This window comes from Podarcis bocagei (assembly GCF_964188305.1).
Source record: "Podarcis bocagei genome assembly, chromosome: 9".
Taxonomy (NCBI): domain Eukaryota; kingdom Metazoa; phylum Chordata; class Lepidosauria; order Squamata; family Lacertidae; genus Podarcis; species Podarcis bocagei.
This window is the reverse complement of record NC_138134.1, coordinates 18,312,455-18,339,076: the sequence shown is the minus strand read 5'-3', so window position 1 is coordinate 18,339,076 and position 26,622 is coordinate 18,312,455. Positions and strand designations below refer to the sequence as shown.

At 43.0% G+C, this 26,622-nt stretch overlaps 1 protein-coding gene across 2 annotated transcripts; it reads left to right on the top strand.

The window, feature by feature from the left end:
- Positions 1–1,525: 1,525 nt before the first annotated feature.
- On the top strand, positions 1,526–26,122 carry UGDH (UDP-glucose 6-dehydrogenase). 2 transcript variants are annotated; one of them, XM_081207804.1, is made up of 12 exons: positions 1,526–1,609; positions 6,625–6,793; positions 9,359–9,460; positions 11,936–12,136; positions 12,276–12,473; positions 13,684–13,831; positions 14,333–14,427; positions 15,961–16,091; positions 18,821–18,954; positions 21,851–21,942; positions 22,048–22,158; positions 24,061–26,122. In XM_081207804.1, the coding sequence occupies exons 2-12, from the start codon at positions 6,632–6,634 to the stop codon at positions 24,169–24,171; spliced, it is 1,485 nt and encodes a 494-aa protein (XP_081063930.1). In that variant the 5' UTR covers positions 1,526–1,609; positions 6,625–6,631; the 3' UTR covers positions 24,172–26,122. The 2 variants fall into 2 exon arrangements, with proteins under 2 accessions (XP_081063930.1, XP_081063929.1); XM_081207803.1 differs by lacking the exon at positions 1,526–1,609 and adding an exon at positions 1,638–2,733.
- The last annotated feature ends 500 nt before the right edge of the window (positions 26,123–26,622 follow it).

Here is a 26,622-nt window from a genome sequence, read left to right as displayed (position 1 = left end):
AAAAATTAAGGATAAACATCTGTCTGAAATGTATTATTTCTTGTTAGAATGGGAAACATAAGACAAGCTAGTTAAAGCATCCAATGACACACTGGGCAATACTGTATACAGTGGTACCTCGGGTTACATATGCTTCAGGTTACAGACTCCGCTAACCCAGAAATAGTGCTTCAGGTTATGAACTTTGCTTCAGGATGAGAACAGAAATCGTGCTCCGGCAGCGCAGCAGCAGCAGGAGGCCCCATTAGCTAAAGTGGTGCTTCAGGTTAAGAACAGTTTCAGGTTAAGTACGGACCTCCGGAATGAATTAAGAATTCGGGAGCCAAGCCATTCAACTACCAAGGTACCACTGTATTTGAAAATGATTCCTAGATGGTATTTAACTCTCAGTAGGTTGGCTAAGATGTATAACGTAGAATCGGATACGTGTTGGAAATGTAAAGAAATGGGAGGTACCCTTTTCATATGTGGTGGACATGCAGAAAGGTGAAAGAATATTGGGAAATTATTTATGATGAACTGAAAAAAATGTTTAAATTTGCCTTCCCCAAAAACCCAATCCTTTTTGTTGAGAATAACCCAAGTAGAAATTCCTAGGTGCCAGTAGTTTATTTATGTATGCAACAACAAAAGCCCATGTTTTGTTGGCCCAAAAAGAAGATTGGCAACTTAAAGATGTTAGAATATGCAGAACTTGCAGGTTTAACCCACAGATTAAGAGAGCAACAAGAACATATATTTAAAGAAGAGTGGAAAATATTTATTGAATATATGGAAAATAATTGTACACAGCTGAAAACGCTGGCAGCACTAAAATAAATCCAACAGAGTAAATAGTAACTGCTTGATGTAAAAGTTTGAAAATTGATTTGAATGGTCATAGTAAAACATACAGGAAACCACGAACCATGGAAGGAGAAGCAAAGTCACTGGATGTTTCAAAGTTTGTAAAATGTTTAATTGGTTATGTAACAAAAATGAAAACTCAATAAAATAATATATATATAATAAACAGGCTTATAAATAAAGTTAAGACCCACAAATGTATGCCTCCTCAAGTTAGGCGTGCACTCTCCATTACATTTGTATATTTTTAATTTTTTTGCTACTATAAAATACCGTGCTGAAATGTTTAAAAGTCTCTGATGATCCTTGAATCTTCCCGCCAGCCTTGCCATCCTTTCCTGGCGCGCCTTTGGAGAACCACTTGACTCACACCTAGTTCACGCCGCATATTCAAAGCCACTCACTTCCCTCCCCGCCCCCTCGCACGCTAAGAATTCTGGGAGCTGTAGTTTGCCAGGGGTGAGGCTCCCGCTCCCCTCACGGAACTACCAATTCCCAGTGAAGAGATGTGGTGGTCAAGCCACTCCGGCCCCAGCCTCTTTTATCAAAAGGTCGCTGCGTATCCCGTTTCCCTAAGCAACACCTAATAAAAGCCTCCATAAAAAAATAAAAATAAAAGCGAGCCCGTGAGAGTGGCGGCCGCAGACGGCTTCCTCCCCCCCCCCGCCCCAAATGCTTTAATTTCCCCTCAAACGCGGCCTGTCTGGACGGAGGAACCGAGGCGCTCGCTCGCTCGGCCGTCCGGAGACGGAGAGCGCGTGAGGTAAACCCTGGCCAAGCCCGGGAAAAGCCACGTCGCTGAGGCGGCAGGGCCGGGAAGATGGGCCGCGTAAGCGCTTCTCGTAGTCGCCGCAGCTTCAGGGCGCTCGCCTGGGTGTGCAGCAGGGATTTGAGGCCGAGCTCCGAGGCAGCAGCAGCAAGGCCGAAGCGGCCCCGGAGGCCTTGCCTGCCGCCACACCCGGCCCGCTTCCCTTAGCGCGGGAGGCGACTAGGCCTCGGGCAGCAGCATTTTCTTGGGCCTCCTCGCTGGGGGAGAAGGTAGAGGCCGGGCTTGGGGGCCTCGGCCCAGAGTGACTGGGGAAACCTAGCCAAATGGGTGGGGTTTTAATTTTAATAATAAAAATAAAAATATCAGCACCTTCGTCGGAGGAAGGAGGCGGAAGCGAGAGGCAGAATAAGATCGTCCTCTCAAGATCCTTGAGGACACCTCGCTCTCCCAGACGATTCCCACCCGCATTTTATGCTTCCCCATAAATCTCCCCGCCTCTTCTCTCTGGTAGGAGCTGCTCACCTTGGCCGCCTCCAAATACCTCCAGGCTCCAAAAATAAATCTCATTTCCCCTCACTACCACCTCTTTTCGTCCCCGATCCCTTGCATAGGCTTTGCTTTTCCTCCCTCCGAGATCCAGGGATCCTTCGCCGCCCGCCGCTCTCAGCCCCCCTGCGGATTTCTTCCAGCTCTCTCGCTCTTTTCCAGCCATCCCAGTACTGCTTTCCCAGTAACCCGCTTTCATTCATTCATTCATCCATCCTGCAAACTCCCAAACATGCCGGCGGAATCTTCCTTGGCTCTTCCGCAGCGCGAGATCTAGCCCGATCGCCGCCTTCCTTTTTCGCTCCTCCCGGCCAGATCTTCGCCATCCTCCCGCCCCCGGGCCCCACTTTTCCCTCCCACTGCCCGGGCGGGAAAGGGGAGGGATCCGCCGCTGCCCTCCGGGGGGGGGGGAAATAGAGGAAAGCGGCTCTTTAAAAGCGGGGCGGCGCCGGCGCCTGGGATCCACTCGCCTGCTCGATCCCTGCCTGGCCGCATCCCCTCCTGCTCCGTCCAGCTGCGGCACAGCCTCCTTCGCTTCCTGCCCATCCAAGGCACCGGGACCGCGGATCGCTGTATGTATTCCTTTCCCTCTTTAAAATGTTTGCGGACTTTCTCCTCTTTGCTTTCCCGGGGTTGCTTTCCCCCCTTGCACAGGATGAAACCCTTTCACCAAAGCCTTTTTCTTACCGGACAAAGGGATTGTTTGATTTTGCAGGAGGTTTAAGGGTGTGTATTGCCTTGGGTTTCCGTGTATATTTCGCCTTTCCTTGATGTTAAATTTAATGGCTTTCCCTGGGAGTTTGCTGTTTAATCTAACGCATACCAGAGATACTCCCTTTTCAGAAGAAGACTAAGGCTGCCTTTGTCAGGGCGTTTGAATGACTCTTGTGGGGTGTGTTTTTTTTCAACCGCTTTGCAATGCTGCTTCCTCTATCGGTGCGTGGTATCCCTTACATGTACACACACAGGAATTTAAGACTCCAAATAACTTGAGACTTCAGTTCTTCTGAAAGCAGTTATTTCAGAATTGCTCTGAAATGCTCCCATTGTCTCCTTACAGATGCTTGCATATAGAGCTAGTGAGTCCGTTTTGGGGGTTTGTTAAAAATGGGGCTCCTCTTTAGAAGTATTCAATAATAATTTATTTTGCACAATGATCACTCCACCAGTCTGTGATCTGTATAAATTGATCTGGAATAACTTCCACAGCCACTTAATACTCTCTGTGTGCAAAATGTGTGTCTTCAGGAAGTCAATCAGGAGGCAATTTATAAGTTGCCACTACAGTACTAATTTTTAACAACACATCCCATTTTACTATAATCATTCCTGAACTGTTCTTACTGTAAATATTTACTTACATATGTATCCCACCTTTTCTCAAAGCTTCTCAGAACGCTACATGGAAGTTGCCGTGTTTTATCCTTAAAGCTACCCTGTTAAGCGAATTTGAATGAGAGTGACTGACCTGGTGGACTTTGTGACTAGGCAAGCGTTTGAAGCCAGGTTTCTCCAATCCAGCACTCTTACTAACTCAAGTTCATATTGTAGCAAATGCTTCAATAATTATAGTGGCTTCTGGTCTATTTCTGGGCCCAGAATATTGGCGCCAGTGTTACCTTCAGACTGAGGCCTTTGCGATTTGGGACTGAGCTCCCTCTAGTACCTGAAAGGACACCTGCCTCCCTATTATCCTGCCCTTTATGTTCAGATATTCTGCCTTCCTCTGGGTACCCCCCCCCCATATTCAAGACAGGGGCTTCTCAGTGGTGGCACCAGACCTATGGAATGCCCTTCCCAGAGAGGGGCACTAGGATGTGCCTCCTGTCTTTTGGCACCATTGAGGGATTTTGTACTGAGAGAGCAGCAATTCCACTAGCATAGCAGTGATATATCTTGTCCTTATAATTGGTATAGGATTGCTCTGCCCATGTTCTTTTGTTATATAGAGTTAGCTCACTAGTTGGGCTCAGCCTCCCTTGCAATATAGGGAATAATAATGGACTTATCTTGAGATTGCTATAAGGATTACAGCTAGACGAGGCATGTGAAGTGCTTTGAACTCTTGGAATAATTATGCAAATGTTATTAGATAGATCCATAAAATATTAGCCATCGTTAGTATAGGCATTCCATACTTTTGAAACTGCATTCTCATGATTGGCTACAGAGGTAAAAAAAGATAGAAGATTGTTCTTTTCACTGACTGCATGTTTTCAATGAGTCTTTCGCTGGAACATATGTTAGCATGCACACACACAACACACACACACACACACCTTCTCCTGGTAGCTTGAATAATTTGATCAGCATAAGAATATAATATAAGAAGAGCTGGATCAAATGTAAGACAGCATCCTGTTCTCACAGTGAATGACCAGATGTCCATGGAAAGTCTGCAAATAGGACCCTAGTGCAGCAGCCGTCCCCCCACTTGTGATTCACAGTACAGTGGTAAGTATGGAAGCTGGGAGAGAAAGCCAATCAAACCAGCCCCAAAACAAATTGCCTGAAGAAGGAAAACTGAGAAATGTTGTAATTTGAACGGTTTGGGGCAGCTTCTGAGCGGCTAAGCCACAAGCAAGCACAAGGCAAACCAGTTCTTGAAATCCTCACATATTCGGTTGACTGTCTCTTGCACAACAGACCCCTTTCCTCATTCCATCCAAGTTCAATGATTCATTTTCCTCTGCTGGCAGGGGAAAAGATCCTATTTCAGAGAGGCTTGTGTGTTTGCCAGTAGCTAACAACACTAATAACGGTTGACCTTAAAAACTTTTACTTCTATTTTCCTTAAGAAAACTCAGTATCTCTCCTATGTCAATTTGCCTGCAACCACACGGTGCCTGAGATTCTGTTCTGTTCCTTTATTTTATTTATTGCATTTATACCCTGTCTTTCCCCCCAAGAAGTTCAATGGTGTACATGGTTCCCCCATCTTCATTTAATCCCCACAACAGCCTTGTGAGGTAGGTTAGGCTGAGAGGTGGGCCACACAGTGAACTTCATGGCTAAGTGAGGATTTGAACCCTTGGGTAGTAGTCTGACACTCAACCACACTGGCTCTTTTTATTTCTCTCTGTAAGCCTGAAGAGCAACAATAACCCATTGCTAATATCACATCTTGAGAAAGGGGTTGAATGCTACTGTAATGTTCGGACCTTTTCTCCATACTCTTTATCTTGAGCTGCCCATGTAAGCCTGCCTGGAGTTCTTCTGACATTCCCCTTGCAAGGTTTGTAACTCAGTCATCCTCCAGCAAGGCCTCTTGGGAGCATCAGCTGGTAATCTTATTTTGTGGCTACAATGCAGCTTTTGAATTTTTCTGTGAATATAGGCCCTTCACTCTAGCTGCTGGAGAAGCCTACAGTGTTTATCCAGGGGAGGAAGACTTGCAATGTACCATATTGTGGCTCTTTGCAAAGTCTGGTTCTCATCTAACAGGCCTGCATTTTTTTAAAAACCACTTGGTTAGCAACAGACACAACCTCATTTGTGCCTCTTTTCCTCCTACCAGTTATATGCCTGCCAGATCTCTCTTAATTCTGAAAACTCTCTTGCTCAGTGATTGTGTCCAGGAGAGACGTTGGGTTTCTGGGGGAGGGAAGAGGGTTGATATTGTGCCAAAGGGGCCTCTCAGCACTTTGCATAGGTGCCTACCTTGTGCGTAGGTTTGGATTGCACAAATTCGGAGCCTACACACCTTGCACAAAGGCAAGAATAGAAATGTGATGACCAACGCATGAATGTTGGGTGCGCTGGAGAGGCAGGGTCAGTTGGCATGATTGTGATATCCCACTTTTATAGGGAAAACCAGCATTTGCAAGGACCACTGAGTCAGAGACCAATGGTGCATTCAGCCCCATCAGAATACGGACTGAGGACCACATGGGCAATTGCCATAGTGTTGCCTTGTTTCCCTGGCTGGGTAAGGGACAGTTTTATGACAGCTTGGGCACCTTCATACTCCTAGTCTACTATAAGAAAAAAGATTAGGAGAGCAGTGTGCACAGAACTCTGTAGCTGCCATAGTGCAAGACTCGATTTCCCCAGCAGGGAAACATACAGTGCTCTTACAGCTGCGGGGTGGAGAAGCAGTATTTGTGAGCTATGTGGGTGAGGTAGCCCCCACAAATACTTGCTTGTGAAGCTGTTTAACGCTTTTCTACAACGGAGACACTTGTGTTTTCACTTGGTCTTTCTAGAAAAATGTTGCTGTCTTCATAATGATTCACAGATGTTGTTAAATGTCTTGCTGAGTTGGCGTAAGTCGGGCTTTAAAACGCTTCCAAATGGAGACGGAGAATGTTTTATGCCATATTTACTGTGAATAAGTAGGAGCACTTAAGTATCTGAAAATGTTCCTTTTTAAATTTGTGCGCAATATAAGAATGTGACTGGGTTTTAGCGTTCACAGTAGTTTTAAACTGAACGTTTCCCAATTTTTTCTTCTTTCTCACCAGAACAATCATGTTTGAAATTAAGAAAATCTGCTGCATTGGTGCTGGTTATGTAGGTGGACCAACGTGTTCTGTCATTGCACATATGTGTCCGAAAATTAAGGTCACTGTTGTTGATGTCAATGAAGCTAGAATCAACGCATGGAATTCCGATACGCTTCCAATTTATGAGGTAACTGAATTTTAATGCTGCAGTTTTCCATTCTTACCTTACTATACTTGTCATGTCACATATCTCTTCTGGGCTGTATCTCATTGTTAGGTGCCTCCAAAAATGTGTGCTTACTTTACTTTACTTTTACTTTTTCTTTTTCTTTTTCTTTTTCTTTTTCTTTTTTTGGTATTGCTATTCTTTAATGCTATTGTCAGTATTAGCATGTGTATCCCACTCTTCCTCCAAGGAGTTCAGGGTGGTCCCATTTTACCTTCACAACAGTCAAATGAACTGAGTAGAACGGAGCACTAGTGACTGACCCAAGGCCACTTAGTGAACTTCATGATGGAAGGGGAATTTAATAGTAATATAATAGCAAAAGAGGAGGGCTTGGACAGTGACTAAGCAGTGAGTCATATGCAACACTTCTAAGAGCTTGAAATCATTTTTGCCCCTTTAAAGAGGTGCTTAACTTTGCGCTAGGAAACGGAGCACAACCAGCAACATATCACAGGATGAGTGTGGACTGCTCTCTTTTAGTTGCACAAGTAGCAGGAGGGAAGCATAATTAAAACTGCAGGTGTGGACGCAGACCTGGAATTCAAAGGAAAAACTCTGGCCTCTTTTTTATGTGTAAGAGTCATATAACACATCCACGTCATTGAAAGGGTTGAGTTCCTTGATGTGGCTTAGCTCCCCGAGCCAGAAAAGTAGCCAAGTTTGTTTGTAGAAGGAACAAGAGACACTCAATGAGGCACTAAATTGATTTGAATGTTAATGGCTGGAAGTTGTTCCAAGTTTACAGGATTAGATGCTTCAGGACAGGGCATTAGATCTGGTTATTTTCAGGCTTCCCTAAAGAACATAACCTTTTACGAAAGATTATTCTTTTGCTAATTAGGGCCTGGGTTTGCCATTTGGTTATTTAAAATGAACATGCATTGCACATCCAGGAATTGCACAATTCTGTGAAGAGTCAGCATATTCTTTCTGACTGTAGAGCAGTGATTCAGTTTTATCTACCTCACAAATGGTTTATTAATGGGAAACATGTCTGTTTCAAGACATGGGGAAGTGGTTGCCACTGACATCAGAGCAGTGGTTAATGCTGTTTTAGGGTACACTGGCAGAAGCACAGCCATGTTTTTCAATAGAACATTGAATTATTGTTTCTGTTTAGAAAATTGCCGCAAATTGTGGCACAGAATTACACTAAATGACATGTTATTTTTAGTCAGTCTTCAAAAAGGGATGGGGCACTTAAAATTCTGAGTTCCTTAAAATTACCGTATTTTTGCTCTATAAGACTCACTTTTTCCCTCCTAAAAAGTAAGAGGAAATGTGTGTGCATCGTATGGGGCGAATGCAGGCTGCGCAGCTATCCCAGAAGCCAGAACATCAAGAGGGATTGCTGCTTTCACTGCGCAGCGATCCCTCTTGCTGTTCTGGCTTCTGAGATTCAGAATATTTTTTTTCTTGTTTTCCTCCTCCAAGAACTTGTGGTCTGGTGCATCATATAGAACGAAAAATACGGTACTGAGATTTAAAGTGCTTCCTTGTTTTTTGAATATATGACCTGATAGGGTTGCTATCAAATGTTGTTGAGCTTTTTAAAGGAAACGCTTGACACTGTTGAGCTTCTTTTTACAAAAACTTGCCTAAAATCCAGGACAAAGCACCACCTTTGAAATCCTGGGGGAAACCAGACCTATGGCAGCCCTATGACCTGAATATGTTACTCTTAAAACAGCTGCTGGAGTTTATAGTTCAGGTTGCATCAAGGGTAAATAATGGCAAGTGGCCTTTGTTAAAGCCCTGTTTCTCTGGATGAGTTAAATTTTAATCCAGAGTATAAAGTATATATACTGAGATGGATCAGTGGGAACTGGGTATGCTTCTTAATACAGTGGTACCTCGGGTTAAGTACTTAATTAATTCTGGAGGTCTGTTCTTAACCTGAAACTATTCTTAACCTGAAGCACCACTTTAGCTAATGGGGCCTCCTGCTGCTGCCGTGCCACCGGAGCACGATTTCTGTTCTCATCCTGAAGCAACGTTCTTAACACGAGGTACTATTTCTGGGTTAGCGGAGTCTGTAACCTGAAGCGTATGTAACCCGAGGTACCACTGTACATGCCAGACATTGTGATTGGGTTTGCACAGAATACTAAACCATGTTTTAGGGTTGCATGTACGAATTTATGCAAGCCCATCAGAGCCTCTGGCCTGAGCAGTCGCCTCTCCTCCTCCCACAGAGGCTGGGAGGAACAATGAGCCCAGGATTCAGTTTTGCTTTCCCTGATTCTTGACATTTTTATCTGCAGGCCAGAAATCCTGGTTTATAATAAACTCTAGTTAATTGGAAAACAAACCGACTTCACACCATGGTTCTGAAGTGGGCTTCTTTACCAAACTAGAATTTATTTTGAACAATGATTCCTGGTTTGTTCATGACCACAAGGCAAGCGTTAGAACAAAATATCTCGATCAAAGGGTTTGGGGGTCTCTTATGGGGAATGCATGCTGCTTGTTCAGGTATAAAGCACATTTTAATCCTTAAATAACTTGCCAATATTTTTCCAGCCAGGGCTAAAAGAAGTGGTAGAATCCTGCAGAGGAAAGAATCTCTTTTTTTCTACCAGTATTGATGATGCCATCAGAGATGCTGATCTTGTGTTTATTTCTGTAAGTAATTACTTTCCTCCTTGAATAATGCTAGGGGCAGGAATTTTGGGAAGTGGGAGAAAAACAGAGTCTCTTTCTCCATCTGTCTCAATAAGCTACTCTCAGCTGGCTGGTTCATGTTAGGGAGGGAGTGGTTTGCACAGATATACAAAAACCTTTCTGCCCTTTTTTGTGAGTTCCACAAGCACAAATATAAATAGTAGCAGCACTGACAATTTTGTGTGGTGCCTGCAGATTTAAATGGTAGAATAATTTTGCTTTCAGATAGGAGTTCTTCCTAGCCTTGCCTGAAAATATCAAGGTTTAAATCTGGGACTTTTTGTGTGGAAAACATGTACTGTACTCCGTCACTGAGTCAAAGCCCATCCAATAAAAAGTGTTGGGGGTGAGGAGAGAACACCCCTGACTGGACTTTGAAAAATGAATTGCAGTTCTCATCTTGTTAACAGTATGTTCTAGATAATCAACAAATTGGAAATCAATGTTCAGAATTCTTTTTGTGTGTTGGGATTCAGACGATTCAGCTGCTGAAATGCATTCCTTTTCCTAATTTAAGAGAAAATGACTCAAAGGGTATGGAGCAGCAAAAAGCAATTTTGCCTCCAGAATAAAGATTTCAGAGCACTAAAGTTGAAGAGATGCCATGAATGGCCTTTTCATAAATTGGGCATGAGCTCAGGGATGCTTCTTTAGTAGCTGTGTTGTGATAGATGGCTCTGCTCGCTCTTTCATTCACTGTGCCAGCCAGCAGCTGGATGAACAAATGGAACAGAAATCTCTCTATGTTGGGAGGAATTACCGTAATTTTCGCTCCAAAACACACACTTTTTTGCTCCTAGAAAGTAAGGGGAAATGCTTGTGCGTGTTACGAAGCGAATGCACGGATCGGAGCCATAGCTGCCGTCAGTCAAGCAAAGCGGGAGCCGTTTACACGCTCTATGAGGCTCTCGCTTTGCTTGCTTTAAAGCGACCTGGAGCCGGGGAGGAGGGAGGGAAGGAGAGCCATGGCAGCAAAGCGGACACGGAGGAGGGACAGACACTAGCAAAGGTCTGCGCGCTCTCTAAACAGAGCAATGAGGCTGCAGAGGGACAGCAGGAAAGATAAAATTTAAGCAACCAGCAGCAAAATAAAACCAACCTCTAGCTCTGAGCCACGCAGTGAAAACCAGGAAGTTAAAAAAAAGGCTGGGGATGAGGGAGAGGGGAAAACTTCGCAAATCTCCCGCTGATCTGCTGGGAGGGAGCAGCTTGTTTTCAGGCAGGATAGATTTGAGCATTGTCTGGGTCCTAGTGCCCCTATCGCTTTTTTGTGCTCCATTCTATTGCTGCTGGTGGCTGCTTATCACTCAGGCTGCAAGGAGGAGTGCTTTTACACAGCTAATGGCGAATCCCCTGCAATCCAAGTCCTCCTCACTTGCTCAAATCTATTCTGCCTCAAAACAAGGAGCGGAAGGAAAAGGCTGCAAACTGTTAAATGGAAAAAAACCCAGGCACAGGACAAATACCTTGAGTATACCTTTAAAGCAACAGTGCTCTTTCTCTCCCTCCTCCCTGCTCAGCTCCCCGAAAAGCTCCTTCTCCACACACCCCACGCTGCTCCTTGTCCCTTGAGTGCTTTTCCTTCCCTTCCAACTTAAAACATGGTTACAAAGCACGGATCCACATGGATCCTCAGGATTTTTGCACTGGGTCACCCCAAATTCACCATCAGATCACAAGTCTGTGGCCACAGCATGAACCACAAAAATCATACATCCACTGTTTCATTTAGAATATTTTTTTCTTGTTTTCCTCCTCTAAAAACTATGTGCGTGTTATGGTTGGGAGCGTGTTATAGAGCGAAAAATACGGTAGATCAGCAGTTCTTTTTCGTGGATGTAGCCATTCACATAAAGAGGATGCAAGTTGTACTGAGGCCTGTTTTAAACTATTTTAAACTACTTTTTCTGTGAAGCCTGCCCCCACTCCCCAAACCTAGAAAGAGTTTTCTTCATTCAATAAATTAGGGTGCATGCAAGCTGTGTGACTATGTGTTTCTGTGTTTCTTTGGGAGAGGTAGCCTGTTTCAAGAGGGGGAAAAAAGAACAGCAGAGTCCTTAAGTTGAGCAGGTGAGAGAGCTAGTCTGATCTTAAAGCTTTTATAGGCATTTGGCTTTGCCACATAATCTACATTGAGCTGTGCTGAAGAGGCCTCTGGTGGAATCTCTGAAAATTCCTCCTTTGATTGCAGCTTAATAAATATACTCAGGCTGAATCCCTGCCTGATATTATTCCTCAAACACCAACTGAGATTGTAGGCTTGAAGGCAAATACACCACTGTAGCACCTATTTTAACATCTGGACTTTCAAATTTGGTTTCCTTAGTTAGCCAAAGTTGAATGAGAATTTTACATTAATATGACAGCCAAGAAAGGGGATATCAATGTTTTCTTCAACCTCCTAAATAAATGTCCTTTGCTTATACCTGCAACCAGGTTAATACCCCAACAAAGACCTATGGCATGGGAAAAGGTCGGGCAGCAGATCTGAAATACATTGAGGCGTGTGCGAGACGGATCGTGCAGAACTCAAACGGATACAAAATTGTGACTGAGAAAAGCACCGTCCCTGTCCGTGCTGCGGAAAGCATTCGTCGTATATTTGATGCCAACACGAAACCTGACTTAAATTTGCAGGTAAAATAACCATTTTGAATTGAGTGCATTTTCATCTCTCTCTTCTAATGCATTTGGGATTGGACTAGATAACCCGAGGGATGTCCCTTCCAACTTTATCATTCTGTGATTCAGATCAGTCTTTGGTCTTTGTGTGCAGGTTCTGTCTAACCCAGAATTCCTAGCTGAAGGCACAGCAATCAAAGACCTGAAGAATCCAGACCGCGTGCTGATTGGTGGAGATGAGACGCCCGAGGGTCAGAAAGCAGTTCGCGCTCTGTGTGCCGTCTATGAGCAGTGGGTGCCCAAAGAGAAAATCCTTACAACCAACACTTGGTCATCTGAACTTTCCAAACTGGTGGGTATCCCTTCGAAATTCTGACATCAACAAAGTAGAGAAAGTATGAAGTATCGGCTTAGCAGTGTTAGATCTTTGGTATTTTGTTAGCCTCTGAAAAGCGCTGTTACAAAATATCAGAGAAAGAAGCAAGTTTCATCTGTCTGTTTCCACAAAAAGGCTTTTGAACTGCACCACTGATTCAAACTCCCAAGGCATCATGCAAAGGTTGATGGCATCTGGGCAATATTTACATGGTGTGATTGTCTGTAGCATGTTGATCCCAAGTCCTCAGCTGCTTTATCCAAGACTGTGTGGCCCACTGGTCAGATCAGGGTAGCTAAGTCAGTAGCAGCCAGAGGCTCCCTAGGAGTACCCAGGTCCTTAGTAGGAGCAGAGCAGCCCATGTGAATAAGCCTTGAAACTGCTGCCTTGGCTTGGGAAAATCCCACTTATATTTACAGTCAAACCTCTGTTCCTGAATGCCTCCATTTTGGAATGTTTCGGCTCCTGAATGCCAAAACCCCGGAAGTAACTGCTCTGGTTTTCAAATGATTTTCAGAAGCCGAACATGCTACACGGCTTCTGTTTTGAGTTTCCCTACTGCATTGAGGCCTCCGCTTTCAGTTTGCGGTTTGTCAAACATTTCAGAAATCAAACGTTTGACAACCAAGGTTTGACTGTACCTTAAAGTTGATTTTGCTGATTGAGCACAAACTACCTGCCTTCATCAGAAGAATTTTGCAACAAGCCCTATTTCATTTTGGTGGGGTTAGACAGTGCCTGTTAGAAAACCTAAAGCAAATTAAACCCAACACCAGGTGGGTTTATAAAGGAAGAGATCTGAAACAAGCGGCCTGTCCCTGGCTCTCGTGGCTTTAGAAGTAAACTTGGCAATCAGTATCTCAGAATACTTATTTCTTTGTCCAGTGCCAAGTTACACTATCAGGTAATGTGATAAGACATATGTGCCTCTGGTATCGGGGAATTGTGTGGGGGACTGTGGTTCTGATAAAGAAGTCATTATGCTCCTATAAAGTAGCTATGTTCTAACATAGATTCAATACAATAAATAGCTTTGCTAATAAAGATATATGGATTTTCTAGGACCCACTTTCTAACATTCCGTCCCCATAATAGATGTACTGTCATACTTAATCTGTCGTCCGCCATTCATTTCAGCAGAAAGTAACATTCTGAGGTTGTTTTCTTGTTTCTTTTTCATCTCCAGGCAGCTAATGCTTTCCTCGCCCAGAGAATCAGCAGTATCAACTCCATAAGTGCTCTTTGCGAGGCAACAGGTGCGGACGTTGAAGAAGTTGCAAGAGCCATTGGAATGGACCAAAGGATTGGAAATAAATTTCTGAAAGCCAGTGTTGGTAAATGCTCTCTTTCTTTCTCTCTTTCTGTCTTGGTTGTGACTTTTGGCAATATGGTGTTTAGACAACAGGCCTTTCTAAACATGAGTTTTGTGGCCTTCTTAAGTCTGGTCTTCAACCCAGATTTTTCTCAATAACAGTTGCCTTTTTTTTTTTTTACGTTTTCCAAATGTGTAATTCCTTTTTTGGACTCTAGCTACAGAATCCTGCTTATTTTAACAGGACATAGAATGTTCTCAGGAGAGAAATTTCTTAAGCATATTCATTTATTTGGAAGGCTCTTAAAACTGGTCAGCATTGATCCTGAAGCAAATAATTTTTTGGGTTAGCTATTGCTGGATATAAAGGTACCCATCAGGTGTTTTTAAGGTTGCAAACACCTGGGAATAAGCTCCATTGAACTCTTTAGGGGTGTGCGTCTCATTAAATGTACCTAGGATCAGAGTGCACAAAGAGAAATCATACAAGTGGAGTAATGAGGTTTCTTCCTCCCCCATACAGGATTTGGGGGGAGCTGTTTTCAAAAAGATGTTCTGAATTTGGTTTATCTCTGTGAGGCTCTGAACTTGTCAGAAGTCGCTCGTTACTGGCAACAGGTAAGAATGTATGCAGTGGAAATTAAATCACTTAATTATTCTCCTCCCTTGTTAGCAAGTGTTTTGTTAGAACTGAGAATAGCATCTATTTTCACATCACTAATACTTTTGTTAATACCCCTTTTGCTGCTTTTCAGAACCAAATTATTAATCACTTTAGAGTTCCGATTGGGAAGAAAAACTACTTTCAAATATAGCAACATTTTCATTCATTTATATAGCTTTGGGATTGAGTGACAGTCTTACATCAAATACATTGCTTGGAAATAAGTCCTATTGAACCCAACAGGGCACTGCACAGTAAGGACCTGGATGATCACTTTGGGCATATTGGACCAGTCTTTTAGGCAGGAAGGAAACTACCCAGGGGAAGCAAGTAGCTGGAGTGCCCGTAGAGAATTTGTGGATTTGGCAATGGGTTCTATAATTCTATAAAGTAAAAATCCAGAGTTACAAAGTTCAGGGTTAGCAGGGAGAAGGAGAAGCCAGTATACAACAGAATCTGCACCAGCAATTGCTTAGGGTGAAGCTGACAACCTAATCAGTCTGCCTCACCCAACAACAAAAGTAGTCCCGGAAATCGATCTCACAAAATGTGCCTAGTTCTGATTCTTTCTGAAAGTCAGACTGCCCAGAGGGTAGGACATAGGCCACTAGTGTTCCATTTTTTTCCACTTGCAGAAATTGGTAGGGAGGAGGAAGCTAGGGCCCCAGGAAATTTGACCTCTTGGTGTGGAATGGGCCTCTGGCACTGGGAAGGAAGCAGATTTCTACAACCAAAGGTCCTACAGGCTTGAAGTAATCACAAGATCGGCCTTTTCTCCTACTGGGTTCAGAAATTAACTAGCCACATTGGCCTTTTCATTATTATTTTTTAAGAGCATGGGTTGGATCCAGACTATTAGTTGAACTTAAGTCACATTGAAATCAGCGGCATAGGTTAGTCATGATTTCACTGCTCTCATTCAAATCTATAGGACATAAGTGCAACTAACTGAAGACTAGATCCAGCCTCCTGCTTCTAAGCCATGTTGTAGAGAAACATTTGAAAATGCTGAGTGATGAAGAGTAGGAGTTTGGTGGGCATTTCTGCTACCTGGATCCCCATCATGGCCTTCTGTGATCAAATCCTTTGCCCAAATAGCTGCTTTGCTGCCATGATATTGCTCCTTACTTTAAAATAACCATTTTAGACCAAGTATGACTAGGAAGAATATGTACATTAATGCAGAAGCACATGTGTACATGTAATTGATCTGCATGCATTTTCTTTATCCTTTGGCATTTGACATCCTGCACACTCCTTTTATCAAGCGCAGACTCATGGAAATTACTACTAACATTGCATTACCATTGATATAGATTCAGGTAGGTAGCCGTGTTGGTCTGACGCAGTCGAAATATAACTGAAGAAGTGTGCATGCGCACGAAAGCTTATACCAAGAACAAACTTAGTTGGTCTCCAAGGTGCTACTGGACAATTTTTTTATATATTACCATTGATGTGGCTCTCTGCATCCAATCCAATTGTAGGTGATCGACATGAACGACTATCAGAGGAGAAGATTTGCTTCTCGGATCATTGACAGCTTGTTTAACACTGTCACCGACAAGAAGATTGCTATTTTGGGATTTGCATTCAAGAAAGACACCGGAGACACAAGGTAACACAACGTGAGCTCAAGCCGCAGTTGTAAAAGTTACCCGTTCTCTGAGCTGCTTCATGCCATGAGCCAAAACAGACCCAACCTGCGTTCAGAGGAAAACAGGACACTGTTCCCAAAATAAATGCTAAATATTGTACCCTAAGGTGTTGCACTGATATAAAGCTTCCATCAGCAGAGTAAAGAGGGGAGCTGTTTTCAGCACAGTCCCTAAATTTGCTCCGGAAGAAAGCCCTTGAGGAAGATTTGGGTGAGTGGGTGTGCTTGGGGGGCTGTTGGAGGGAGGGGAAACTGTTGGACACAGCAGCTTTCCATTCTGCTGACAGAAGTCTTTTTTCCCCCCAGTGGAGCAACACTGTTGCATACAACCTCAGTAACTTGTTTACTACTGCAGCATTATTGCCCATCTTTCTATTCAAAAGGCTCTTTGTTTTTGAACGAGGTCCCTTTAACAGTCTTGCTGCATAACCTATGGACATTCTCAGTTGCGTGAACTTTAAAATCTCTTTTCCAAGCAGCGATGTAGCTTATGAAGAGAACTCCACAAGTAAAGGAATATGCCGTATGAGCCTCTGCTTCTCCCACTGATTCACTGGAGGAGAAACCCTTGCATGTTGGGGAACTCCTCTACCAGTTCTGAAAACATTAAATGGGGCATGTGGGACTGTGCCACAATGGGGAATGGCAGTTGCCTGGGATGCTCCCATGTCCCAAGGAGAGAGGGTTGTGCTCACCAACTTTCTCCCCCTGACCCTGACCCTCGATTGGTTGAGTCAGGGAATTCCCCCTCTTTCCTCCCATCTTCTGGCCCTCACTTTTAACTCTAGAGAGAGTTGTGCAGTTGCAGCAAGCTTGTGCCTTGAGACACAGGTTTATCTGAATCTGAGTTTCTCCCTAAAGGGGGCAATTTGCAGGAAACGGTTGCTAAATTCTCACAGGCCCATTGATCTCCTGTGACCCATTTGCCTTTGGGGTTTTCTTGCAGCCACTTACCCATGCCCCCTGGGCAGTCTCCAGCCTCTTTGGCCCACCCATCAATCATCCCTGTAACCCAGAGGGATATGTTGCATAGAGATTCCCAAAAATGGGGAGAGGTTCCGACTCAAGATGGAAATTCTGCCTTATTAAAGAGGGTTTTTTTTTCTGGCCAGTATTCCAAGAACTGCACAACTAGTTCCTTGTGCCCTAGGACTTGTCTTAAACAGTAGCCTGCTCCTGCAGACTCTTGTGCAAACTGCTTTTGAAACCAAGGTGACTTTTAGAAGTAATTTGTGCTATGGCATGGAGCTGGGTTTCTTTTTAAAGAAAATAACAAGATTTTAAAAATCCCACTAGGTATGTCCAAGCCCTAGGTGCCTGTGAAAGTACTTTTTGCATTCTGCTCTTTGTAGGTTCTATCTTTATGGGTTTGAAATGTCATCTATAGGACTCTGAGAACTAGAAACTTTCTTGTTATAACATGAAAAAAGAAGGCTGTGATAGTTAAGAATGGGAATTCTGTGGCAGACACCAGTTTCTAGTGAACAAAAGGGTAACTTTCCTGGTTTTGAGTTCATGACACAAGCCAGGTAATTGGATAACAATATAACTGATAGGATAGATAATTTCCCCTTGACCTGTTAAATTGATGGAACTTTGTTATTTACCCGAGCTTAGCTTATTTGGAGCTCCAATTTATCTGCCCAGCAATTGTTCTTGGCTTGTGGTGAGTTCAATGCACATTTAAAGCTGGCTGTGCAGACAGATGTTCATCCAGTTGCTCAGTAGTGCAGCTTGATTGAGTTTTAGTGCTACAGACCTCACAAAAGATCAAAAACCAGTCTGATGGGGCAACGGACCATACAGTGGAAGCTTAACTGTGTATCCAGTTGTAATGCAGTGAAAAACAGATTTTGGTCATATAAACAGGTGACGTGGAAGATCAGATTTGGCACAAGTTAAAAGGGGGGTTTAATTAAGTCTCATGTTAAGACAGTGGAATATTATGAGACAGAGAGAGGGAGACACAGAAGAGGAGGGAGTTGTATTTTAAAAAAAAGTTCTGGAGACACTGGCTCTAATATAATGTAGTTTCTGTACAATCTGGAGCTAATTTGCCATCTGATAACTTCTTTTCTAGTTACCTTTGGCCTGGAGTGGCCCTTCTCTGTTTATGGCTTTGGGATTAACAGAGTAAGCCAAGGCCATGACTCAGCAGTAATTCCCTGATTTTACCGTTTGAGTTGACAAACACTCTGTTAACCACAGATTTTAAGAGGAAAAGTTGGCATTTTTTTGAGACCTTTACAGTGCAGAATGGCAAGCTTGGAAAAATGTTGTGGCAAGGTGGGAAAAGCTGTGTTTTCTTTCTATTCCTTGTTTATTCATTTGGTTTTGCTAGTAGCAAAACCTTACAATATAAGACTTACTCTTGCAAGATAAGACTATGACAACAAGGGACACTGTTTCCCCAGGTTTGTCCGATCATGATGATCATGCAAATTATTTGATCTCCGGGAGGCTTCAGATGCCAGATTTATAGTGCTAGCCTTTGTCTGTTTACTTGGAAATTAAGTTTCACTGTGTTCAAGGGGACTGACTCCTTAGTAAGTTAAGATCCTGTAGGACACTAACTACCTCCTGCCCACTTGCATTCCACAAATCACATTGCAGCTTGTAGTTACCAAATGCAACTTTCTCATGAAGCCTTCTCAGTAAAAAGCTGATGGGGTTGTTGTTTTTTTCTGTAGAGAGTCCTCCAGCATCTACATCAGCAAGTATTTAATGGATGAAGGAGCGAAACTTCATATCTACGACCCTAAAGTGCTAAAGGAACAAATCATTCTAGATCTTTCTCATCCAGGTGTATCTGAAGATGATCAAGGTGAGTGGGGCTTGCTTTTTACAAGCTCCTCCAGCTCTGACGGTATAGGCTTGTCTGTACAATAAAAACAAGCTACTCTTCTTCTTCTTTGGCGATCACTCGTAGCCAATTGTCTTCCATGAACAGAGTCTTGACAGTGAGTCTCTAAGTGACTGTGGAGGCTAATTCTGGATCCATACGTCCTTCCACAGTGTGGACATAGGTTTCTGGGCGGGAGTTGATCACAGGTGAGGGTTTGCCAAGCATGCCTTCCTCCTAGCACACTTCTCCCTTTTGTCCTGAGTTTGAGTGTCTTCAAAGTCCATGACACCTTTGGTAAAGGCTGTTTTCCAACTGGAGCGCTCACAGGCCAGTGTTTCCCAGTTATCAGTGGGAAACCCTTAAAAACAGTAGCAAAACCTAGAGCATGTTCCTCCTTCCATCTAGTGCAGGACATTTTGGAGTAAAGCTGTTTAAGAGTCAGAAGTGAAGAACACCGATGTGTCTCTTTCAAGAGGTAGTTTCGCAGGACTTAGGCATAAACTGGAAAACTGTTCCTTACTGCTGACAACTCAAATGCTCAAATGGAACAGGCCTCCCATTGATAACCATAAAAGGCAAGCGAGCTGATTTGTTAGGCTGTAATTAAAGTTGAGTTTGACCAAACTGCAGGATGCAGTGGAAGACAGGAGTGCCTGGCATGCTCTGGTCCAAGGGGTCACAAAGATTCAGACATGACTAAACAACAACAAATTAAAGTTGTAGGTAGGCTGTGCATCTGTGGAAAGTGGGGTTGGGGCAGTTCATAGTATGGCATGTGGGGTCCAGAGAATCTCATTTTTTTGAGTTTTAAAGCACATTTCTAGCCCTCATCACTATACAGTTGAGCTTGATAGTGTATAGGAAATATCTGATGAAATGCTGGGTGTCAGAGGAGTTGCTGAATAAGATTTTCAGCCCTTGAGGTGTGCTGCAGCCAAAATTCAGCCATCCTTAATGCTCAGCTTTAGTTACTGATTTATTAGTGCAGAGTACACAGAGTCCTGACTATAACTGCATACTGAACTATAATAGCAGAGATTGCAAGCTATTGCCCAGTCAAAGTCCTTTATGCTTTCTAAGTGCAGAATAATCCTAGGCTGCCACTGTACTACGACTAGAAAGACGGTGCTGCTGAACTGGTGGGACAGCTGCCGTCACCAGTGTGTGCTCAGCCTGGAAAAGGAGGGGCAAAATGCATAACTAGAAAATGCACATGGCAGGGAAACAACAGGCATATCCCCAGTGTCCCTGGAAACTGCCAGTGCCCACCAGTCAGGGACTGTCCTACTGCCAATATCCAGATACTGCCCATACATTGGGTGGGTGGGGGTTATGAATTCTCCACAACTGATACACACACATGCCAGCATCGACATAAGCATCACACAGGATCATACCATGATGCCGCCATTGCATCAGCCCCAATGGCACAGCAACCAACAGCCCAACTGCTCCCAGTCCCCAGGCAGCCCTCCAGGCAGGGGTGTGGAGCTCCTCCTATGCCTTTACCACCTTTGCTTTCAAGCCCAAAGAGGGGAGGAAGAATCACCACCCAACACCCACGTAGTTTCCTGGCTGGGATGCCTTCAGACATCACACACAGCCGTTCTGGGCCAAGGGTTCAAGAGCAGCCTGCAGAATGCTTGGCAGCATGTTCCATCAGTGCATCTGAAGCCTATCCATCACAGCAGCGGGATGAGCGCCACACACCATAGTCAAATTTGACTGGAATTAACTGTCCAGGGGTCCTTTACAGCAGCGGTGTATCTGGCCTTGATTTAAAACATTATCATCCTCTCCTTCAGCCAGAAAAAGCCTCCCCAAGTGGCTTACACGGGTCATTGTGGTTTGTTTTTGCCAGCAACATAGACCCTGTGCCAGCAAATGTTTGGCATAAAATGGTGCCACAAATCTCTCATTGAAATCAATTCACAGGGAGAATACTATGAAGATGATGTACAGGTGGCATCAAACCCTGGCAAAACTTGCCAAAATGTATAAAAACAGATCACCCATGTGTTGGAGATGTAAAAAAGAGAAAGGGTCCTATCTACACATGTGGTGGAATTGTATAGAAATCCATGAATTTTGGAATAATATATACAAGGAACTCAAAAAAACTACTTAAACTTAATTTTAAAAAAAGACCGGAAATTTTCCTCCTAAGCATGCTGCCAAAGCAACTTGGAAAATCAAAAAGACCATTGACCATGTATGGGATAACAGCTGCCAGAATATTAGTGGCAAGAAACTGGAAGTCAATCAATACCCAGTATAATGGATTGGCAGAATCTAATGGTAGAATACCTGCAGCTAGCAAAGATGACAGAAAGAGTTAGAGGTCAGACAAAACAGAGAGACTATAAGGAATGGAGAATATATAAAGAATACTTAGAAAATTATGGTGTAAACAGAAATCTGGCAGAATTAGACTGATCCTTGAAATTCATAAAAGGTAACTGAGGTATAATGAAAAATCACAAGAAACAGGTAACTGTGTGGTATAATGTATATAACAGATAAAGTACAATGAGAATACTTGGAAGTCTTTTTAAATGTTTGCAGCACTTTTTATTTCTAATTGTGTGAATAATCAATGTATTAACAAAATACTTAATGTTGAGGAATTCCATAATTACGTATGTTTTTTCTTTTCTTTTTCCCTTGGTTTTTATACACTTGTCCTTATCTTGCGTCCGTCTTTCTTTCTTTCTTTCTTTCTTTCTTTCTTTCTTTCTTTCTTTCTTATGTTGTAAGCTTGTAATGGCAAATACTGTCTGGATGTATTCATTTTAACTCAATAAAGATTGACTAAAAAAAAAAAATGAAATCAATTCACAGTCCTGCTGTTTCTCTCCCTCCCTGCTCCTTACAGTGTCTCGACTGGTCACCATTAGCAAAGACCCATATGAAGCCTGTGATGGAGCCCATGCCCTAGTTATCTGCACCGAGTGGGACATGTTTAAGGTAAACAGAGTGCCATTTAGCAACATTCAGAAGAACCAGGGCTAGCGACTGCCATCCCTGAAACAGTCTCTGAGTTGTTGGGGTTTTTTTTATATATCTATATAGGAGCTGGATTACGAGCGAATACACAAAAAGATGTTGAAGCCAGCGTTCATCTTTGATGGCAGAAGAGTCCTTGATGACCTTCATAATGAATTGCAGGGCATTGGCTTCCAGGTAAGTTTTCCTTTTGCCCATCCACTAATTCTCATTAAAATCCTTGCATGGTTTTAGAGGGAAGCAGAGCAAGGATTCATGCAATCCCTACACCATCATGGCCTCTTTTGGTATTAATCTGAGTGTACTGAGAGTGCTGCGTATTTTCTGGGCTTTATAGAATCATACAGTTGGAAGGGGCCCTGGGGGTCATCTAGACCAACCCCCTGCAATGCGGGAATCTCCACTAAAGCATCCATGACAGATGGCCATCCAACCTCCAATGAAGGAGAGTCCACCACCTTCCAAGGGAGTCCATCCACTGTCGGAACAGTTCTTACCCTCAGAAAGTTATTCCTGATGTTTGTTTGGAATCTCCTTTCTTGTAACTTGAAGCCATATGATAAGTCAGAACATAGAAATGATTACCCGTGTTGTTCCAGGCAGGTATTGGTTTGTAGGATGTTGGCGGGCCTGGACAGTGTCTTGGGCAATACATACCTTAGGCTGCATACTGTGGTGGCGCCTTGGGCCATGCCAGAGTCTTCAGCAGCAGTGAATTACACTTATCTGTGGAGATACCTTTGCACAAACCTTGAGTCATCCCTAGATGTAGCTAAGTTACTTGGTCTAAACCACTGAGCCTCTTAAGCTTGCCAGTCAGGTCAGTGGTTTGAATCCCTGTGACGGGGTGAGCTCCTGTTGCTGTGTCCCAGTTCCTGCCAGCCTAGCATTTCAAAAGCACACCAGTGCAAGTAGATAAATAGGTATCACTGCGGCAGGAAGGTAAATGGCATTTCTGTGCACTCTGACTTCTGTCACGGTGTTTCGTTGCGCCAGAAGTGGTTTAGTCATCCTGGCCACATGACCCGGAAAGCTGTCTGTGGACAAACACCAACTCCCTTGGCCTAAAAGCAAGATGAGTGCCACAACCCTGTAGGCACCTTTGACTGGACTTAACTGTCTAGGGGTCCTTTACCTTACCTTACCATGAACTTGCATGCTTTTGTCCTAAAAGTTGCCAATATTCTGAGTTACTGTAAATGGGGGGGGGGGAGACACCAGCTTGGCAAGCAACTAGAGAAAAAATAAAGGATGATTCAGCAGAAAGCTTTGTACTCACACCAAGGATGTGGCTGACCATCCCATTCAGAATAACGAAAAGGTTTTCGTCCAGATCAAATTGGCTAGAAACCCAGGTTATTTATCATTTATTATCTTAGTAGTTAAATTTCTATACCGCTCTTCATCCAAAGATCACATGTTCTTTCAATATAAAAGCACAATCTGGAGCTCATTTTCCTGTCTCAAGTGTGCCTGGTTGATTTGGGGTGAACCATTGTCTGCATTGCGTAGGTCGATCTGATGTGCATGGTCCTGATTTTGGGTGGGGGGCAGGAGTAAATTGTCTTTAGTTCCCTCATTATACTGTTGTAAGGATTTTAATACACCTTGTGAGAATAAGAACCAGCCTAAGGCGTTCATACATCCTCCCTGTCTTTGCAACATTTATCTGGCATAAAAGGCAATAGTTGTGGAATATTCTGGTTCAGATATCTGAAGGAAAGATGTCCCTGAACTCTAGATATTGAAACCTTTCTGTAGCACTAGCAACATTCAGGATAAGGGAATTCCTACATTTTAAAAACAAGGGATCATCTGGCTTGAGTGCTGCCTTCTCTATGCACTGATCAGAACCTGGTAGAAACACACAAACCTAGGCATGTTCTCAGTCTTAGCACATTAGAGATGTTGGGATGGGTCGGGGCGGAGAGGGGAGTTTATGCCTGAACTGGCCCAAGAGGACCGTGTGACTTCAGAAGGCACTTGTGAAATCACATTTTGGGTCCTAACATCATTTTGGGAACACCAGCGATTGTATACTTTGTCTGACTTAACATCCCTATGTTTTGTTCCCTTTAGATTGAGACAATTGGGAAGAAGGTGTCGGCAAAAAGGATTCCGTTTGCTTCTTCATGTGACATACCAAAGTTTAGCTTGCAAGATCCTCCTCTCAAGAAGCCAAGGGTATAGGTTTCAATTGTCACAGAAGGGCTCTTCCCATGTGAGCTGTAAACCAGCATGAATTAAAACAAAAAAACGGGGGGAAATGGGACACAATGGCGCCAAAGTTAAGTGCTTGTCCTTTTGATATTAATGGGACAGGTAATCATGTTCTCAAATATTTCCTTTTGAGATCAACAGGACTAAAAAGTACTTAACTCTGACTGAATCATGCTGAATATTTTCTCATAATGAAGACATTTTTTTTCAATAATAGCATTGTAGCTGGGACATTTCAATCCAGAATCTGTTTTATAATCTCTATTTTTATAATACTGGAACTTTTGTCATTGAAGTGAAAAACTGTACAGTCATAGATGATTTTAGTAATTTTTATATATATATAAAAACTCAGCTTCAACCTTCCAAGACTTCCTACTCTGTGAGGTTTACAAACTGCACTTTAAATTTTTATGATGTATGTTGCAATCCAAAAGAAACAAGGGATTTTCCCATCTTGTTTGATACACTAATCTGTACTATGCCATGCAACATTGCTCATTTTAATTTGACTCTAGGCAGGTGTGGGCAGCTTGCTCAAGGATAGCTTTTCTTTTTACCATAATATGTGAACCACGGGGCTCAATGGAAGGTCTGTTGCTCCTATGAAACACCACATCTTCCTATTTTGGTGTTGGGATGGCTGCAGAGATGGGTTTTTGGGATCAGAAAGCAGCCTGAGGTCAATACATTCCTTGTGGTAATGTTATAATAAAATCAATGATTGATTATTTGTTATCCTGAGACTTGCTGCCTGGGACAAGCTGCCTCATTCCTACCCTATCCTTTCAGCAGCAGGTTCTTGTCTATAAAATAACATGCCTCTATAGAAGTGTAGAACTGGCTGAAAATATGGTACTAAGCAGTATATGAATCATATGCAATATAACTTTACAAACCTGAGAGCCCTATTAAAGAGGAATGGTCTGGATATGTGCTCTATATTTTGCAAACTGTTCTACCATTACAGCACGACTGTAACTAGCCACAGACCTGATCATCAGAAGTCATTAAAAACCCTCCCAAGGCAAGCAGGCAGATAAGCTTTTTATAACATGGAGTCTGTACTTTATTCTCTTAGGTACACAAGTATGGGTTAGTAGCTTTTACAGCCTCCGCTGAAAGTTAGAGAATAAGGAGGTTTTCACTTCCCGATTGTAGCCAAAAGCTGCTTCTATTTGGTTTCAACAACTTTTGATTTCATCCAGAAATAAAAGTGTTTTTTCCAAGTTTCTGCAGTGGCTCTGAAGTGAAATCCCTATTACAGCAAATACTGTCTTTACTAGAAGATCACACCAGGTCTAGTTCTCTCTAGATCATAGATTTAATTTTACTAGAGCAAGTGTTCTTAAAGTGAAAGCTCTGCATGTTGGTAAAAACAGGCGGATTCCTCCTTTCCCCATTATCAGGGCATTGAGCTAGGAAGCGGAATTCCAATCAGCGCATTGTTAGTGGCTCTTTAATCTACACCCCCAATTCTATTCAACTTGCTAAAAGTCATACAACGGCCACCTGTTTTTAATTGTTTTTTGGGCTTCCTACATTCTTATACTTTGGAAGTGGAAGCAGAGCAAAAGCTCACAATCCTTCCTCTTTCCTTCGATCAACTGCAAGCACTGCTCCCTAGAACTGCCTTTCTGGCAAAACAGTCTCCCAAACCATTTTCATTAACATATTTTTTTGCATTAAGTCCAATTTCTGGAAGGGACATCACTCATAAAGCAACCGCATATCATTCATGACTGCCGTGAAACACACTGGTTTCCCACTGCTGTTTCAACACTTGACTTAACGCTCAAGAATATTGCCAGAACAAAAAGTTCACAGAGTTCCAGCAGAACAGAACCTTATGTCATATATTATAATCTGCTTACTACCTCACTGTGATTACAAAAATAAATCTTTGTCTACTCATTGGTAACAGTCTACTGTGATGCTTAGCTTTTTCCAGTATTAAGTTGGTTCTATTAAATACCTTTGGGGCGGGGGGGGGGGGGAACATTCCCGGCGTGAGATATATAACAAAAACCATGGTATTCCTCCCAGCCCTAAAAAGGATCAATGAAGATGCTAAATATTACCAATGCGGTGTAATTTTCAAATGATATCATGCTGTTGTGAATCTGTTGAAGGGTTTCTGCAGTCCCACCCCACAATGAACAGACCTTCACTACACCTTATTACGGTACAGTTGTTTCATAAAAAAAAATCCATCCTTCCACCCCTAAATTGTTAATACAGTACACAGAAATTTCAGTGATCCGTACTGCAAAATGCAAGACTTAAGTGTGAAGTATAGAAATATGCCACATTTTTTATTAAAAAAACACACGATGGGGTTAGAAAAGAGGCCCTCTTCCCCTTGGAATTGATAAAACACCTCCTTAGATCAATAGCAATTCTTGGGTTTTAGTCCCAGCT